The sequence below is a fragment of the Styela clava genome, chromosome 10, assembly GCF_964204865.1.
Source record: "Styela clava chromosome 10, kaStyClav1.hap1.2, whole genome shotgun sequence".
Classification (NCBI taxonomy): Eukaryota; Metazoa; Chordata; class Ascidiacea; order Stolidobranchia; family Styelidae; genus Styela; species Styela clava.
In genome coordinates, this window is record NC_135259.1 from 10,656,006 (window position 1) to 10,673,444 (window position 17,439).

Here is a 17,439-nt window from a genome sequence, read left to right on the forward strand (position 1 = left end):
TAGAACACTCAGAGCTGCGTTTGATTAGAAAAGGACCTGACTTCCACAAAAAGCACAAAACACATTTTCTATAGTGTAGATACAGAAATTATTATATATATTGTTATACCTCATTTATTCAGAATTAAAGGTAATAATACTCCTAATAAAAAGTCAAGTGAAATGGCTATGCCAGGATTTCTTCATTTATCTGCTGCATACTATACTTCCATATATACCATGTTTCATATCAAAAAGGCCGCATTTTTTATTTGATTAATGTGCGGAAGATTGACAAAGTTATAGTCAAGAGAGCTTGAATACATTATATTCAATTAACATATGACATGATATGCCAGTGAGTTTCACAAATAATTCGACTAAAGCATGCTATACGCCACGTTTAAAGAGAAAGTTTCGCGGCAATCAATATAACAAGAATGAGAGCGGCATCGATAACGACAAGCATAGCAGGCGAATCAACCTCTTTTGATGTTGACTCAATTTTGATTGGCGTTCCATTATTTGAGTTTTCTTCACTAGGTGAACACATATTCTTTTCTTTAAATGGTTCATACTTTGGAAACACGATGTCTTGCATGTAACCCTGTTAGGAACAAACATTTAGGTGTATGCTTCTAGGGTAGGAAGCTGGATATTATTCTGTCATAATATATTTATGATAAAACAGGTAACTTGGTCTATTTCTAAGACCAGTACACCTGGAAACTATCTCAATTCTGCATTATATCACTATCACTTCCAGGCATCGAATTGTATTCATGTAGATCAGGGGTGACGAACCCAGCATTTGCTGCCATTTTATCAGTCACTGTTGAGTAAGCGGGTCGCACAACTTTTTAGTCATACAGTTGTTTGTTTTCCTTAACAAAAACAAACAATTGTATCCATAAGGATGAAGATATTTAATGATATATTGCAGCATAAAATAAAAATAAAAGAAACCGTCAATGAATATTTTGCTCAGTGACATTTTTGGAAAGTTATTTGCCTTACGAAGCGCTTTATATTAGGATGAACTAAAAATTTTGAAAGTCTCAACTGCATACTAAGATTTCAGTCTGTCAGTCTTGATCTGTATCAATCAAGTTCGGTTGCTAGTGGCGCTATTACACTCGGCCGCGAGCTTCACTCGGATCGGGTGTTCAAGATCAGAATTTTCGTTCGAATACCGCAGCATTTTTTATTCGAAATTTATGTAAATATTATATACCAATAACAGTTTCTGCCTGTATGTGCAAAATGGTCTCCTTTTCGATTCAGCCATGTACTTCTCCGCAAATTTTCTTTTCTCATCGGTCCATTCAACCTTAAAATGGAGTACACAAATTGAAATTTTATTTACCTAACATATATATATTAGAAATATACTACCTCAACATTGACAGTTAAAATTTAACTTTGCGTAGATTATATTTTTGATTTACACCAACTAAGCCATTTGGCATAGGACTTACTTTGTTTAAGACCGTTGTAGCCAAAACATCCATAACTTCTACCGGCCTCCCTTGTGCTTCCTTTGCAATACGGTCACCTTCCTCTTCAGTTACGGACTCTCCTAGTCCCCAAACTAGACTGACAAAGAATTCCTCGGTTTCTGAATGACATTGTGTATTATACATAGTTCAAATCCCTTCGTGGTGCAAGTACGCTCTTTTCAAGTTGGTGGGTTAGTATTTAAAATACAGAAACGTAACCACTGCAAGTCGCATTCTACTAGACTAGAATAATATTTTACAACGTGACGATGCGAAATCTTAGGTAGTTGATGCAATTTATTTTTGGAAATAAACTAAACTAAAGGTGTAGGAATTAAATTAGACCGATAATTTATATTCAATGATCATACGCTTGTAAACATGCTTGTCGTGAGGAAAAGGATTTTAGATTTAAAAGCGAAGAATATAAATAATACATTAAAAATATACAATATATATGTATCATCAATATACAGGGTGATCAGACCAAGTGTATAGACAAATATTAATTTCGAAAAAAACAACAACAACAGTGTTTGAAGACGCCTATCTTCTTCACTGTAGAGAGGGTAAAAGATGAATCAATACGTGTATCTGGAGTTATTGAAGGAAAAGTTAATGCCCTGGGTGAACAAATTGTTTGAGGAAAGTGAAATTACCACTCAGCACAATGGTGTCACATCTCACACAGCTAATCGTATCCAAGAATGATGTAGGGGAAATATCACTGAGTTATAGCTGAAGGAATTATGGTCTTTTTTCTCTCCTGTGATTCTTCTGAACCTCGTGGACTTCGCCATCTAGAGCAGTGGTTCCCAAACTTTTTTGCCAATCGCCCCCCTATAGTAGTTTATACAACTTCATCGCCCCCCGGCAATACAAAAAATATAAAGTCAGAAACGAATATATTACAGCTCAAATAAGAAGACAAATCATAGTTTATAGTGTTTTTTAATGAAATAGATGAGCTTGGTGTAGTTCAGCGAGTTTTTTATTGTATCTAAAATTACCCCGTTTACTGGTGGAAAGGCGATTTCGTTGTTTTGATAGCAATAGTAGCACGGCTGAAAACCCCTTTTTCACCATATAATAGGTCGGAAATGAAAGAATCCAGGGTTCTACCTCCTCAAAAACCGCCGTGTACTCTTGCCTTACAGTATTTCACTTCCTAAATTCACCCTATTTCACATTAAAATAATGAAAACAAAGTTAATTTCCCCGAACTTATAATAATGAGTTTCGTACATCTCATTCATTCGTACAGCATGATGACATGCACCAAAATACTTTGGTAAAATTCATCCTCGATTCCTCATCCTACCACGGCCTCCAGTCCGATCACCAGTCCATAATTAATCAGCCATTTGTTTTTGGATTCATGGACTCGGATGTGGAAGAAGTCGTGATCGACTATCGGCTACGGCTCGCGGGACAAAATTCAGGGTTGCCAGTCTTTTGCGGGTCGCATATACTTTTTGAAAGTTAAAAACGGAACAGCGCGGGAAAACTGCGACAATTCGTGAACTCAACTCAGTCGTCTTATTAAAAAAATATTACAATGACATTTAATGTGACACTGTCTTGTTGCTGCATCACGCTGAATAGCTTTACGACGCCAAAATTGGAACATTTTCTATATGGGCATCACTAATCCCAGTTCTTTGCTTGTTCTTTGTAATGTTCATTTTTGAAAAAAAATTGTTCGCACAAATATGTACTTCCAAACATCGAAGTGAATATTTCCGCATGATTTGTGAAATTTTGATAAAGATTTCTTTTAAGAAGATACATTATTACAAAATTTGGGCAGTGATGAATGTCTCGAATAGAATATGAATTTTATTTTCTTATTGCATTGCAATATATATATTCGAATATTGACTGCGCTATTGAACCTCTGACCTCAGCATCAACTTTTCTTCGTGTTTCCATTTGTCTAATTATAATTAAATTGTGGGCTCGTTAAACGAGTAGCTGTTCAATAGAATTTTTAGGATATAATAAAATTTAGTCCAAACGTGTCTCACGATAAATTCTGTTACGTAAAAAAATGTAATTTACTCCTCGAGCGTAGATTATAAATAAAAAATTTTCATCGTCAAAACCGCCGTTTGGATGTTTACCCGGACATAGACTTCCTTGTTTACTTCGTAACATTGGCCAATCAGCAAGATGCAAAAACGTAACAATGCCCTCTTTCACATCCGCTCACACACGCTCACTCAGACAGATTTTCAGGCGTGGTCGTGAACATTACCTAAGTTTCGCTTTTTGAATTATGTTCGTTAGTTTTTAGTTGTTTTTCGGAAATTTAAATATAAATCAAATAAATCAATGATTACTTTGTCTTCTTCCTTTGAGTTTCAGTTTAATTACAGGAATCAAAAATTAGTGTAGAAATAGCTGTGATAGACTATAGGCTAAAATTCTTTATCGGTACTTTTAAAAAACAGATTGTTGAATGGTGTGTATTAGAATGATAATTTGAAACAAATACCCCATTTTACAGGCAACAACTCGCGAAACCACTCTTAAAATAAACACCGAAAATTTCAAAATGGTAAAGTATGGGAAAAATTTTCCGCGGTCAAAGGTCGGGGAAAGGTCCATTCAGCGAATCGTCTCGGGCCAGATTATTTTACTCCGGCCGTATTTTGCCGACCACTGGGATACGCAACTACCGTCCCTTACTGCGAAGACGAGTCCAGAAAACCTTTCGCGTGTGATAATCGCCCACGTGATTCAAGCCTGCGAATGCACACAGATTACAGAATCAAGTGCGCCGAACATAAAACAGGTTTCGCGAAATCGCCCCCCTATCGCCCCCTTCGACTTTTTCGCCCCCCCCCCCCTCTGTATCGTTTTCGCCCACTGGGGGACGATATCGCCCACTTTGGGAATCACTGATCTAGAGTATTCTGGAGAGTAAAGCCTGTTCTTCCAACCCCACGAGTGTCAAGGCTTCAAAGCGTAGATTGTTGACTTATTTGGGATGGAATTTCAGAAAACACACACACATGCCTCGTGCACTCAAGTTCCGAACAGATTGAGGCGTGTAGTGAAGGCAAAGGGAAGATATATCGAAAAACAACAATGAATTGTATTTTTTATCTTTATAATGTTAATTTCAGCTAAATAACTTTTTTCTTTTTTTAGCTTTATATTGTAGATATTTAAATAAATGTTTGTCTACACTTGGTCTGATCACCATGTATATAATCGTCGGAAAAAGTAAAAATTAACTCATCTCACCCATAACTGGAACACGAGAATCGCAGAAACCCAGTTTTAGTGCAGGGTAATAGAACACGAATGCTGTACACATTTCGTTTCTTGTTCCCAAGCCGCCCTGAAAAGAAATAGCAAATAGAAAATAATGCAAAATATTTCATTTTATATTATTTCATACTCCCCAAAAATACTGATCACATTGGTTGTTGGCTTACTGGCCAACTAAATTTTTTTTGCCGTGCTTTATTTACGCAATAAATAGAATGTTTACAGAAACTCGTAGTCTGAGTCAAATTTTTTATATCCGGAGTCACAGTCAGAACTTCACTTACCGGGTTCCGGAGTTGAAGGGGGGGGGGGGGGGTATTTTTCGGATCCACTCCTCGCCCAGAACAATATCAAACGTTCAAAATGAATCTTTAAACTGCATTAAAATCAATTGACTTTTCTGGTATGTTTCAAACTACAGCAAATATCTGTTCGATTATAGGCTATATATATATTATGCAATTAATTGAATTTTTTAAAACCTATTAATAATATCAAAATATCACTTTAGCAAGTTTTTGATTCATAAATAACAAACCGTGGTTACATTGGTTTTTCCGATCGTGTCGTAGTCGCACTGCATTATGAAAGAATCGTCTCTACGTATCTTCACATCCGTGAATTGAGCTTCTTGATATCAAAGTCGTAATGATCATCTTTTGCAATAGGCTCCAATTCCTTTTTGTCTCTGCAAGTTTAGAATCACTTGAAAAATAGGAGTTCAGTATGGATAAAATTTAGTATGCATATGTTAGGTTTTTACGGCTTCACTTATTATTTCAACTTATACTTCTAAGGCATGATACCTGAAATGTCTCAACTTCATAGATTTGGATGCAAGGTGTTACAGTAAACACCGACGTTTCTTTAAAGTCTGTATCATAGAATCCCTGTGTAAAAGCATTAAAAGAGAAGCAATTTCAATATCCGTAACAATCTATACATATTTCAGATTACCAAATAATTCGTCTCGACCAACGTGTCAATTTTTAATTCATACATAATTCGATTCAATACATAACGGTTTATCATTTGAAGGTTTGAAGCATATTAAAAATTCTATGTATATAATATATATACAATATTTTTTGGATTAATGTTATTATTAGATTTAAAACTGCTCAGTACTGTCACATTATAATCCGTGTACAACCTGTGAAAAGCATTCGTTAGAACAATGACCGTTGATTCTGAAGCTGTCGGCATTCGGAGGAATGAATATGCCCTGGATCGATTGAGATATTGTAATTATTCCAGCATCATATTTTCGAAGGTTTTCTGTGCACGATGATATAATATCCTGATTCCAAATATTACATATATATATATATATATATATGTACATATTAGTGGCTCTTCGATATCGATACGACAAGGCCTTATGGGTACGGAGAAAAAGTTCAGCCGTACAAGCGTACATCAGGGGGGAAGATTGCTAAAGCATTTATCTTTAATTAAAGTAAAACAGCAAAATTTCGGGGAAAACTGAACCATAGGTCTCATTAAACATTTTGAAAACGTGGGAACGCTTTTTAGAAACTCTTTCTATTTTTAGGTACAGAAAATTTGAAATCGTTTTGTTCATTATTTGCGGAGTAGAGCGATTATTACCGACAACAAACCAGTCACTTCAACAACGAGGGAACAGCAATATTTTAAAGTAAAGCTTATGCAAAATACCCGGTAAATCCAGTTCGTGTCCAAATTTACATTTTAGATGACAAGATCAAAGATAAATGAACTTATTCGTGTTGACAAAAATGATTAAGTATAGAAAAAAAAGAATCCATGTATAAAACTACCTTTATTATCAATCTGTATAACAGCATTAATCAGTTTCAAATTTTTTGCCTCTGAAATTACATAAAGATTCTAACTGAATAATATAAATATATACTGGTATCTGTTTTAATGATAGGACTATTAAACGTCGTTGCTGAGCTAGTTTCCAATCCAGTTCAAAACGATGAAGCAATGGGGTTCTGGTTGGTATATTAATTTTTATACGTGGGATAATTAATTGGGAGTTTCAAAAAAGCAAGTATTGCACTAACCTCTGTTTCTCATATGATAATTAGACTGGCCTGGCTGCATTCTAACAATATCGTTTCCACCATACGCCCAAATTACTCGATAAGTTCCTTCCTGTAAGAGTGAATTATATTTAGAAAAGATGATTTCATAACCTTCTCAACTGCTCCGTGGCTTTTGTAAAATAGACAGGCAATTTATGCCGTGGTTATGACAATGGAAATCTTTCCAATTTGTCATATTCTATCAATTTGATCATACCCAGGTTGTGTTTGACTTAGAACACATCGCTAGACTGAAAATTTCGAACCGGATCAATTTGATCATACCCAGGTTGTGTTTGACTTAGAACACATCGCTAGACTGAAAATTTCGAACCGGATCAATTTGATCATACCCAGGTTGTGTTTGACTTAGAACACATCGCTAGACTGAAAATTTCGAACCGGATCAATTTGATCATACCCAGGTTGTGTTTGACTTAGAACACATCGCTAGACTGAAAATTTCGAACCGGATCAATTTGATCATACCCAGGTTGTGTTTGACTTAGAACACATCGCTAGACTGAAAATTTCGAACCGGATCAATTTGATCATACCCAGGTTGTGTTTGACTTAGAACACATCGCTAGACTGAAAATTTCGAACCGGCCCAACGCTAGAAATAGTAGATAAATAGAAAAATCTATTGAGCGGCTTTAGAAATTGAAAAATTCTTTGTCATTATTGACGTAAACAGAAATCAGTTGAAAAACGTAGCTACAAATATAAATGATGATACTTTTGTTTAAATCAGCGACGCATGCCTCATTTTTGAGGTTACAGATTTTTCTGGTATGTTTCAAACTACAGCAAATATCTGTTCGATTATAGGCTATATATATATTATGCAATTAATTGAATTTTTTAAAACCTATTAATAATATCAAAATATCACTTTAGCAAGTTTTTGATTCATAAATAACAAACCGTGGTAACATTGGTTTTTCCGATCGTGTCGTAGTCGCACTGCATTATGAAAGAATCGTCTCTACGACTACGTATCTTCACATCCGTGAATTGAGCTTCTTGATAATCAAAGTCGTAATGATCATCTTTTGCAATAGGCTCCAATTCCTTTTTGTCTCTGCAAGTTTAGAATCACTTGAAAAATAGGAGTTCAGTATGGATAACATTTAGTATACATATGTTATGTTTTTACGGCTTCACTTATTATTTCAACTTATACTTCTAAGGCATGATACCTGAAATGTCTCAACTTCATAGATTTGGATGCAAGGTGTTACAGAAAACACCGACGTTTCTTTAAAGTCTGTATCATCGAATCCCTGTGTAAAAGTATTAGAAGAGAAGCAATTTCAATATCCGTAGCAATCTATACATATTTCAGATTACCAAATAATTCGTATCGACCAACGTGTCAATTTTTAATTCATACATAATTCGATTCAATACATAACGGTTTATCATTTGAAGGTTTGAAGCATATTAAAAATTCTATGTATATAATATATATATAATATTTTTTGGATTAATGTTATTATTAGATTTAAAACTGCTCAGTACTGTCACATTATAATCCGTGTACAACCTGTGAAAAGCATTCGTTAGAACAATGACCGTTGATTCTGAAGCTGTCGGCATTCGGAGGAATGAATATGCCCTGGATCGATTGAGATATTGTAATTATTCCAGCATCATATTTTCGAAGGTTTTCTGTGTTTCTGCGAACTCCCGAACTGTCGATAATATTTGAAACAACCAAGCATATTTTGAATTTAAGTTTAATGCTGCTTCATCAAATGCAATCGATGTGTACAGTGTGCACGATGATATAATATCCTGATTCCAAATAATATAAATGTATTAATGACTTTCCTCACGTTAACCTACTTAGATATGGATATACGCCACAATATTCAAGGTTTTTAATGTAACTTTGAGTTAGGTTGCGCAAAACTAACTCCCTATCCGTCTTCAATGCCTTTATGCTTTTTAATGTAATGTTAATACTTTTGATTTGCCTGATTCTTCCTTACCAGGCTCCAAATCCGGATTATCATATTGGGTTTCTAGCAAAACGTATTTTGGCCCATCTTTTCCCCCGAGCGGATATCCGGCCTCGATTGGAAAACGAACATTAGACATTCCTACAGCCCAAACAACGAACATTTTTGAACAGCCCGCCCGGAATGGATTCATTTCTGCGAAGCATTTCAGATCTTTTCCAAGCTGCGAACGAACCTGGAAGTCGGAATAAAAAATATTTAGATATTATCTAGTTATGAGAAGTGTTTTTTTGAAATGTGCATGTGTTAAAAGGTAGAAAATCTTTGAAAATTTGTTGAATTATTTTATTTTTCTAACGCAGTTTGTAGCTATTGAAATAACCTAACATTTATTAAGTTGAGCATAGCAAAAACTAGCGGAGCAGCATCATTTTCTTTGCAATTTTCTTTATGCTTTCGAAATCGCCCATTAGATTTACTTATTATTCGTTGAATGATGATCACCATTTTGCGGGATACATGGTGATATCTGCGAGCTAATTACGACACAGACCGCAGCACATTAGCTCCTACAAAATGAATATTTGATTCACGCCAAATTTTAGTGTAGCATTTTCACTTTCCCTTCGGCAACTCCGGTAAATCTTATACAAGTAAGCTAAAAAAGTAAATGAATGTGAGATGATATTTGGAATTAACGATATCCGGCTTATCCGTATCAGTGAAATTGTTTCCGTTCGCAAGTCTTACCTGCTGTCTTATCAAGATACTTTACTGAAAAAAGAATAATACAAACCCTCAAGTCTTCACATAAAAATACGATCAAATGATGAACCTTCTTTTTGTTCCCCGGAGTGATGACAATGTCAAACTAGGAAATATACGAATATAAAATTAGACCAGTATATATATATATATATTCAAAAATGACGTATTCGGGTTGTATTTCACTTAATAGCGTTTTGTTCTAATGATAACAACTTCTGATATGTCATGATAGTGGCTACTCAATCATTGAATACGTCTGTAAAGTTACAGTCTTTCAATTTAGACTCCAAAATAAGGTTTACGACTGCCATTTCCAAAGTATTTCTTCTTACCCCTATTACATGATGAACTTCCGGTTCCTCTGGTAATTTGAATAATTTGCATAGATAGAATGTATCAAGATTCGGAATTCGAAAATTTGTTGATCGAATATCACACTGCTTGTAAATCTCCTCGGCAAGGTTTGTTTGGAATTAGCAATATTAGCTAGGTTATCATGGCAATTTGCGAGCACTGCGATGCATTGTTGAACGTTATGAATTCCGTCTCAAGTTTAGGAAGATTGTTTGAAAGTTGACGGTTTGCTCGAATAAAATAATTTTTAGCAATATTTTTCTGTGAAATAGTACTGGTTTGATTTAGAAAATTTTCACCCAAATATGTAATGAACTGGCTATACGGTGCAATATATATATATATATATATATATATATGTACATATTAGTGGCTCTTCGATATCGATACGACAAGGCCTTATGGGTACGGAGAAAAAGTTCAGCCGTACAAGCGTACATCAGGGGGGAAGATTGCTAAAGCATTTATCTTTAAATAAAGTAAAACAGCAAAATTTCGGGGAAAACTGAACCATAGGTCTCATTAAACATTTTGAAAACGTGGGAACGCTTTTTAGAAACTCTTTCTATTTTTAGGTACAGAAAATTTGAAATCGTTTTGTTCATTATTTGCGGAGTAGAGCGATTATTACCGACAACAAACCAGTCACTTCAACAACGAGGGAACAGCAATATTTTAAAGTAAAGCTTATGCAAAATACCCGTTAAATCCAGTTCGTGTCCAAATTTACATTTTAGATGACAAGATCAAAGATAAATGAACTTATTCGTGTTGACAAAAATGAACAAGTATAGAAAAAAAAAGAATCCATGTATAAAACTACCTTTATTATCAATCTGTATAACAGCATTAATCAGTTTCAAATTTTTTGCCTCTGAAATTACATAAAGATTCTAACTGAATAATATAAATATATACTGGTATCTGTTTTAATGATAGGACTATTAAACGTCGTTGCTGAGCTAGTTTCCAATCCAGTTCAAAACGATGAAGCAATGGGGTTCTGGTTGGTATATTAATTTTTATACGTGGGATAATTAATTGGGAGTTTCAAAAAAGCAAGTATTGCACTAACCTCTGTTTCTCATATGATAATTAGACTGGCCTGGCTGCATTCTAACAATATCGTTTCCACCATACGCCCAAATTACTCGATAAGTTCCTTCCTGTAAGAGTGAATTATATTTAGAAAAGTTGATTTCATAACCTTCTCAACTGCTCCGTGGCTTTTGTAAAATAGACAGGCAATCAGGCAATTTATGCCGTGGTTATGACAATGGAAATCTTTCCAATTTGTCATATTCTATCAATTTGATCATACCCAGGTTATGTTTGACTTAGAACACATCGCTAGACTGAAAATTTCGAACCGGATCAATTTGATCATACCCAGGTTGTGTTTGACTTAGAACACATCGCTAGACTGAAAATTTCGAACCGGATCAATTTGATCATACCCAGGTTGTGTTTGACTTAGAACACATCGCTAGACTGAAAATTCCGAACCGGATCAATTTGATCATACCCAGGTTGTGTTTGACTTAGAACACATCGCTAGACTGAAAATTTCGAACCGGATCAATTTGATCATACCCAGGTTGTGTTTGACTTAGAACACATCGCTAGACTGAAAATTTCGAACCGGATCAATTTGATCATACCCAGGTTGTGTTTGACTTAGAACACATCGCTAGACTGAAAATTTCGAACCGGCCCAACGCTAGAAATAGTAGATAAATAGAAAAATCTATTGAGCGGCTTTGGAAATTGAAAAATTCTTTGTCATTATTGACGTAAACAGAAATCAGTTGAAAAACGTAGCTACAAATATAAATGATGATATTTTTGCTTAAATCAGCGACGCATGCCTCATTTTTGAGGTTACAGATTTTTGACTTATAAATTATAACTATACAGGTTTTGACTGTGTCTAACTGAAAGTACTTTACATACACATATGTTCTTGTCATCATTATCACACGTGACTCGTTTCCTGATAACGGTTGCCATGGTGTGTGTTCCATTCTCCCAACTTTCAAGCAATTTAACATCCTGCTGTTCGTCAACATCAGGTATGCCATTTTTATCCGAGTGACAGTCTTATTATGTAAGATTAATTATAGTTAAAATCAGGTAACCTAATCTAGTTTTATAGTTTAATGTTTCGTTAACTACATAACAAACATACCACCAAGACATAAATGTCTTACCAATACGTAGGTTTCGCTGTTCAACTTTCCTGCGATAATTAAATCCGGACATAGAAGATGTCTGCGAGAAACCTATTTCTATCCAACCCGTTGTAGGAGCAATAAACTGAAACCATAAAAAAGTGAGAAAATTGAATAAAACGAAGGAGAGCAAAAAAAGGAATAACGAAATGCGGTATCACGAAAGAGACAATCAAGAGATACAGCGAAAATCCGTAAGAATGAGAAAACTCACTTGCAATGATATATTCTCCTCGTCAAAATTCTATTTTAGTTGCACAGTTTCTTCTGCATCAAGCCAAACACTATAAGGAAAATTTTCATCGATCACACCAAGATGCACTTCATCTATATTTGCTTTCGATACGGGGATGGTTGGTGGCGTAGTAGTGGGCGTGGTTGCTGTCAAACGTGACGCGTTTTTACCATCCGTTTCTGGTTTTATTCCAAGAGTGTTCAATAATCGACAACCTAAAAAAAATAGATAAAAATAATGTTACAGTAATTTACAGTCATGTTAATGTTACAGTCATTTCAATTATTATTTTTAGATAATTTCGACTTTGGAGGCTCAATTATTATATACGTTTAGTGTTGAAGTGCGTGTAATATTGGATTGCGAATACATTTGTATTCTTAATGTTTTGGTTCATAATTTATTTGCATAGTTGCTTATCTGTATTACGTATATTTAAAGTAATAATTTACCTCTTTTTAATTCCCTCTGCTAATTATTTTAAATTTGATAAAAATTTTTAACGACGGAAAATGACATACCTCTGTTCGTCCAATGATAATCTTCACATAATATTTCTTCTGTTTTGTCTTTATCACCAAAAGCCCAAAGAAAGTTATTGTCTCCTTTCCAAATTAGATTTTGAATTATTTTGTTTAAGAACATAACATGCGTCATTGGTACTATAAATAAAAAGAAAAAAGAACCGTTTTTGTTCAACATAGTGTGAAGTTTCCATTTTTAACTTTTTACATATAGTTTCGTAAATAACAAAATACATTTACATTTTCGTATTCAGTTAAGTTATTAATGTAAATTAAACTTAAACCTAATTTGATATTCCTATATGTGTGGATGTGAACAGAAAAACACTTTACAGATATCTCGTTGTCTTTTGTTGTATCTTTAGATTTGAGTGGTCGTTTAATTTTCATGTAGGTTGTTCCATTTTCAGCACTGTTGAGTATTGTCACATCTTGATTGATATCTATTCGCATCATTCCCGTCATTTCAGAGTATGCATCCTGTGAGAGTGAACATTTAAACTATTTTAATATATATGCATACTTAAAAATTGTATAAATAAACATATATGTTTTTAGAAATGAAGCAATACCCAAGATATATCAAGATACTTCATTTTCTGATCAATGTTACTCATGTATAACAAATGAAAGACGTTCTTCGCTGGCTCTCGTATTAAATAAAGGAAATTCCAATAACGAAAAAGGGTTTAAATTACTATTCTAGATTGATACCGTTTCGAGCACGATTTAAAAAAATAAAGCACTTATTGGCGTTAAAATGTCATTAATCCATGTTCTTACCCAGGCGTACGGTTTTTCATCCTTTATGCCCATTATGATGAGATCTGCTTTTTGCATCGTTTTTGTCTCTGAAAATCCAATTCCGACCCATCCCAAAGTTGGCGCGGATACCTTGAAAAATACCAATTATGAATCTTCTATCTGTGATGTGGGATTTATAATTTATTGTAAGAGTAACAACTATGACTTCATTCCAAAGGGGTTGTAGTGTGAAAATGACCAAATCCGTGCGAAGACATAAAGTATTCTACATTTTGTAATTTAATTACATAATACAAAAAATATGTTTTTGAATCAGATTAAATCTTGCATATATTGCCAAAACATTATATAAATAATATAATAATACATTATATAATAAAAATATAGGTATAAATATGTCAGATTAGTATCAACTAATGGAGCGCCGCCCTATATTTATTCCCTTTTAAATTTTGCTTCATCTTAGATAATTGCAGATATTCAAAATTTACAAGATTTATTAGGGCACTGTAACAAACATGTTTAAATTTAAAATGTATGATAAGGCAAAGACTGCCATTGCCATTGCCAACGTAGACTACGTTGACAGCGTAATGTAACATTAGTACTTGTAAACGCTGGATAGCTTAGTGCGAATCAAAAATTTCTCTATTTGACGAATGAAGAAAAGTCAACTAGTGTACACATACTTATCGCGTATTAATCGAAACTTAAAACACGATAAACAATATTCTATTACTTGTCGAATGTGATATGTGATAGCTTCCTAGGAACTGCTTTCAGATGGCTTATGACACATTCTCTCGCAATATTCATTCGATGCGACTTATCAAACGTTAAACCAAGGCCCTGTCGCATGGCGTCGAGCAAATGAGAAGTTTCGGCACACAACCCACACTTGGTATACATTATAGCGGAATGTATTTGATACGCTGACCGCTGCATATGTATTTTTAGTTCAATAAGGTTTTCTCTTGAAACTAATGGTCATCTCACTTTGATTTTGGAAAAGCGGATTAAATTGAAAGGTATAATTTTCCCCAATTTGCTGTAGTTTTATGCCTATGGTATAGAGATAAGTATCAAATACAAAATGTATATACGCAAATTATTTTGGACTGTTGAAAAAAGTGAACTAAAACAACACAAAGTCGCATCATTTAACATGGCGTGGAAAACTTTTGATAATACAATCTCTCGCTCTACCGTTAACACTACTGGAAGCTAAAACAAGAATAATACCAACCCGATACCTTAACAATATTCAGTCCATATTTTTTAAATATCTATGGTATCCTGAATACCTAGAGAGTATCGCTCGGAAAACGTTGCTCCTTCCCGTGAGAAAGGGCGGAATAAGTATGATAGATATTAAACTAAAATCTCATGCATGTCTTTTCCAAAAACTGACCACAATACTTAGCATAAATGCCCCAACCGAATTCTGGCACTTCGAGGCGCTATATACTCTCGGCGCGAGAAAAAGAATCTTCGACAAGTCGCTATACAACAACTCGGCACCCCGTGCACTCCAAATTGACCAGCACTGGCAGCATATCCTGAATATTGGTTATATTATGGACCTTGGCCAATCCGAAAGGGGAGGAGCAACCTTGCGCTTTCTTTACGATAGGTTAAAGTAAAGTCTTATGAATTCGACCGAACAGAAATATGTGAATGGCCAAAAATACACTTAGCAGATGACCGACTAAAGCAACACTTTTCAAATGCCGAACGACAAACGTCATATAGGATTAAGAGAGATGGGTACCTCTTTGGCCACAGGAAGTGGAGGTTTGATATTTTACGAAACAACGAAAACTCTCACTTACTGAAATTGAACTGCAGATTCTGTAGAGAAAACCCGGATACCACTCCCCACATCTTTCTGAGGTGCCCCCAATATCTAAAGCTTCATAACTCAGTTAGCCAAACACTGGAAATTATAACAGGCCACAAATTACCATTAAGTCGGCAACAAATATTCGACAACACTTTTGAAGATAAATACCAACTTGTTGTACTCAAAATTTTCTCTGTACTAAAATCTGAAGTCATCCAACTAAAAATTGAATTAGACAGGCAAAATAGATATGGAACCGTCTGCGATATAGAAAGTGTATATCAAAGAGTAATATTAAAATTTACTCAATAAATGGACAACATAATACTTACGCTTGTATCAGCCCAAATATTTGAACTCAGGTCAGACTAGAAAACTCTACTACTTCAGAACAGAGTAGCGACTTAGCCACCCATAATAACTGCATCCCCGCCCCCCACAAACGGGAGCGTAAAACTGCTAAAACCATCACAACCCCTACGGAAATGATGAAAAGGTAGCTTCACAGTGGATGTCATGCTGTGTGCGCGCTACACGTCTTCACATAGTATGTACCGAAGCCAGGGCAGCGGAAGTTGAGCTATGCATGGCAATAACGGAAGCCCTGGGCTAACGTCATGCTATCTGGCAAATAGCGTGTAGAGAAGCTCGGGGTCGAAGTTTTTACCGTGCAATGCATAGCATATACGGAAGCTCCCAGATATGTATGACGGTCGTGTACCCCGCGACATGACTACGAAGCGTTAGTACCGATGTGACTCGGATATAACGTGTCTTCGAGACACTGATCCGAGACCAGAAAACTCCGTAAAATCCGTAAAAAAAAAAAATGAAAAAAAAAACAAAAAAAAAAAAAACTAAGATCAATTTCATGACAAAGCACAATTAAAGCCCATACAGCGTATACTTTCACTTACTTCAAATATTATATCTTCGCCATCAAATTGCCAACCAACTGTAAAACCTTTTTCCATATCTTCTGAAAACTCCAATTTTGCTTCACTTACGACAGCAAGCAATATCAAAGACGCTGAAGTTAGCAGCATGGCCGTAATGTTGTAGGGTACCCTCGAAGTCAAAAAAAAGTGACGGTTGCCTTAGTCTATACAAAAAGTGCTTTAAACACCATAACAAGTAAAAATCATCATAACGATTGGCAACATGCCATGTTTTCGGCATATAATTTGCGCATGGCGAGACGAGCCTTTTACTATCAAATGTGACCATTCTCGCAAGTCACACGGTATTTGAATATAAACTTGATCTAACACGAAATATTCCCTACTGTCGTGACAAGGCAATATTGCGTGAAGTTTCTATCACGTGGCATGCTCGCTCTCGGATTACTTCGAAATTAAATTATCTCAGAAAGCAATCAATAAATATAAGAAAAAAAAAACATTATATAATTTTTTGCTGGAATTTAAAAACAAAACTTTCTTATGTACGTACAAAGGTTACGAATTTTGTTGTTATTTGAAACGTATATTAATTAACATTGCCGCAGGCTTGTTAGCGCAAAAACAAGGTCACTTTGAATATGGCAACTTTGCGTTGCAATAATGCAGTTTCGAACTAAATATGAGCAACCTTGTCGATGGATCAGCTCCATTAAATAAACAACTTCTCAACAGCGTTTTGTTTCTGTTCCAACAGATATTCGACGAACTCCAAAATTATGAAAAAGCAACAGGGCAAAAAAAAAAAAACAATATCGAAAAAACTCAAATACTTTGTCTTGCAAACAAAGAAAAAGAACTGCTGTTATCCCCTTTCAAAGCATATCAGAGGGAAATAGTTGAAATCATAGAAATATATTATGGCCACGGTCAAGATACTAAAACATGGTATGAAATGACACCAAGAAGCTATATATTTTATCGGATTAAAAATGAAGAAAATCAATGAATATTATACAAC

General features: G+C 34.9%; 3 protein-coding genes across 5 annotated transcripts in view; all 3 read right to left on the bottom strand.

Moving 5' to 3' along the window:
• Nucleotides 1-17,439, bottom strand: part of LOC120338145 (uncharacterized) — a 76,325-nt gene that overhangs the window by 38,848 nt on the left and 20,038 nt on the right. The gene's annotated exons all lie outside the window — the stretch shown is intronic.
• LOC120338133 (DBH-like monooxygenase protein 2) lies at nucleotides 118-10,454 on the bottom strand. Of its 3 annotated transcripts, XM_078117064.1 has the most exons (9): nucleotides 9,900-10,454; nucleotides 9,596-9,670; nucleotides 8,382-9,034; nucleotides 8,035-8,118; nucleotides 7,760-7,916; nucleotides 4,731-4,827; nucleotides 1,458-1,597; nucleotides 1,214-1,309; nucleotides 118-586 (listed from the first exon to the last, which is right to left on the bottom strand). In XM_078117064.1, the coding sequence occupies exons 4-9, from the start codon at nucleotides 8,052-8,054 to the stop codon at nucleotides 383-385; spliced, it is 714 nt and encodes a 237-aa protein (XP_077973190.1). In that variant the 5' UTR covers nucleotides 8,055-8,118; nucleotides 8,382-9,034; nucleotides 9,596-9,670; nucleotides 9,900-10,454; the 3' UTR covers nucleotides 118-382. The 3 variants fall into 3 exon arrangements, with proteins under 3 accessions (XP_077973190.1, XP_077973191.1, XP_077973192.1); XM_078117065.1 differs by lacking the exons at nucleotides 7,760-7,916; nucleotides 8,035-8,118; nucleotides 8,382-9,034; nucleotides 9,596-9,670; nucleotides 9,900-10,454 and adding exons at nucleotides 5,296-5,445; nucleotides 5,564-5,651 and having other exon boundaries at nucleotides 132-586; XM_078117066.1 differs by lacking the exons at nucleotides 7,760-7,916; nucleotides 8,035-8,118; nucleotides 8,382-9,034; nucleotides 9,596-9,670; nucleotides 9,900-10,454 and adding exons at nucleotides 5,305-5,445; nucleotides 5,564-5,651 and having other exon boundaries at nucleotides 134-586.
• LOC120338129 (DBH-like monooxygenase protein 1 homolog) lies at nucleotides 10,768-17,201 on the bottom strand. Its single transcript, XM_078117523.1, has 7 exons — nucleotides 16,437-17,201; nucleotides 13,695-13,805; nucleotides 13,245-13,391; nucleotides 12,909-13,049; nucleotides 12,367-12,602; nucleotides 11,875-12,237; nucleotides 10,768-11,087 (listed from the first exon to the last, which is right to left on the bottom strand). The coding sequence occupies exons 1-4, from the start codon at nucleotides 16,563-16,565 to the stop codon at nucleotides 13,041-13,043; spliced, it is 396 nt and encodes a 131-aa protein (XP_077973649.1). The 5' UTR covers nucleotides 16,566-17,201; the 3' UTR covers nucleotides 10,768-11,087; nucleotides 11,875-12,237; nucleotides 12,367-12,602; nucleotides 12,909-13,040.

What these genes read in the sequence shown, in the direction of transcription:
- LOC120338133 (XM_078117064.1), bottom strand. Translation starts at nt 8,054, where the DNA reads ATGAAGTTGAGACATTTCAG. An exon ending in ATGAAGTTGAGACATTTCAG is followed by an intron (nt 7,917 to 8,034) that starts GTATCATGCCTT and finishes CTAAACTTGCAG; the next exon opens with AGACAAAAAGGAATTGGAGC. An exon ending in GAAAAACCAATGTTACCACG is followed by an intron (nt 4,828 to 7,759) that starts GTTTGTTATTTA and finishes ATTTCTTTTCAG; the next exon opens with GGCGGCTTGGGAACAAGAAA.
- LOC120338129 (XM_078117523.1), bottom strand. Translation starts at nt 16,565, where the DNA reads ATGCTGCTAACTTCAGCGTCTTTGATATTGCTTGCTGTCGTAAGTGAA. An exon ending in GCGAAGATATAATATTTGAA is followed by an intron (nt 13,806 to 16,436) that starts GTAAGTGAAAGT and finishes GTATTTTTCAAG; the next exon opens with GTATCCGCGCCAACTTTGGG. An exon ending in ATGAAAAACCGTACGCCTGG is followed by an intron (nt 13,392 to 13,694) that starts GTAAGAACATGG and finishes TCACTCTCACAG; the next exon opens with GATGCATACTCTGAAATGAC.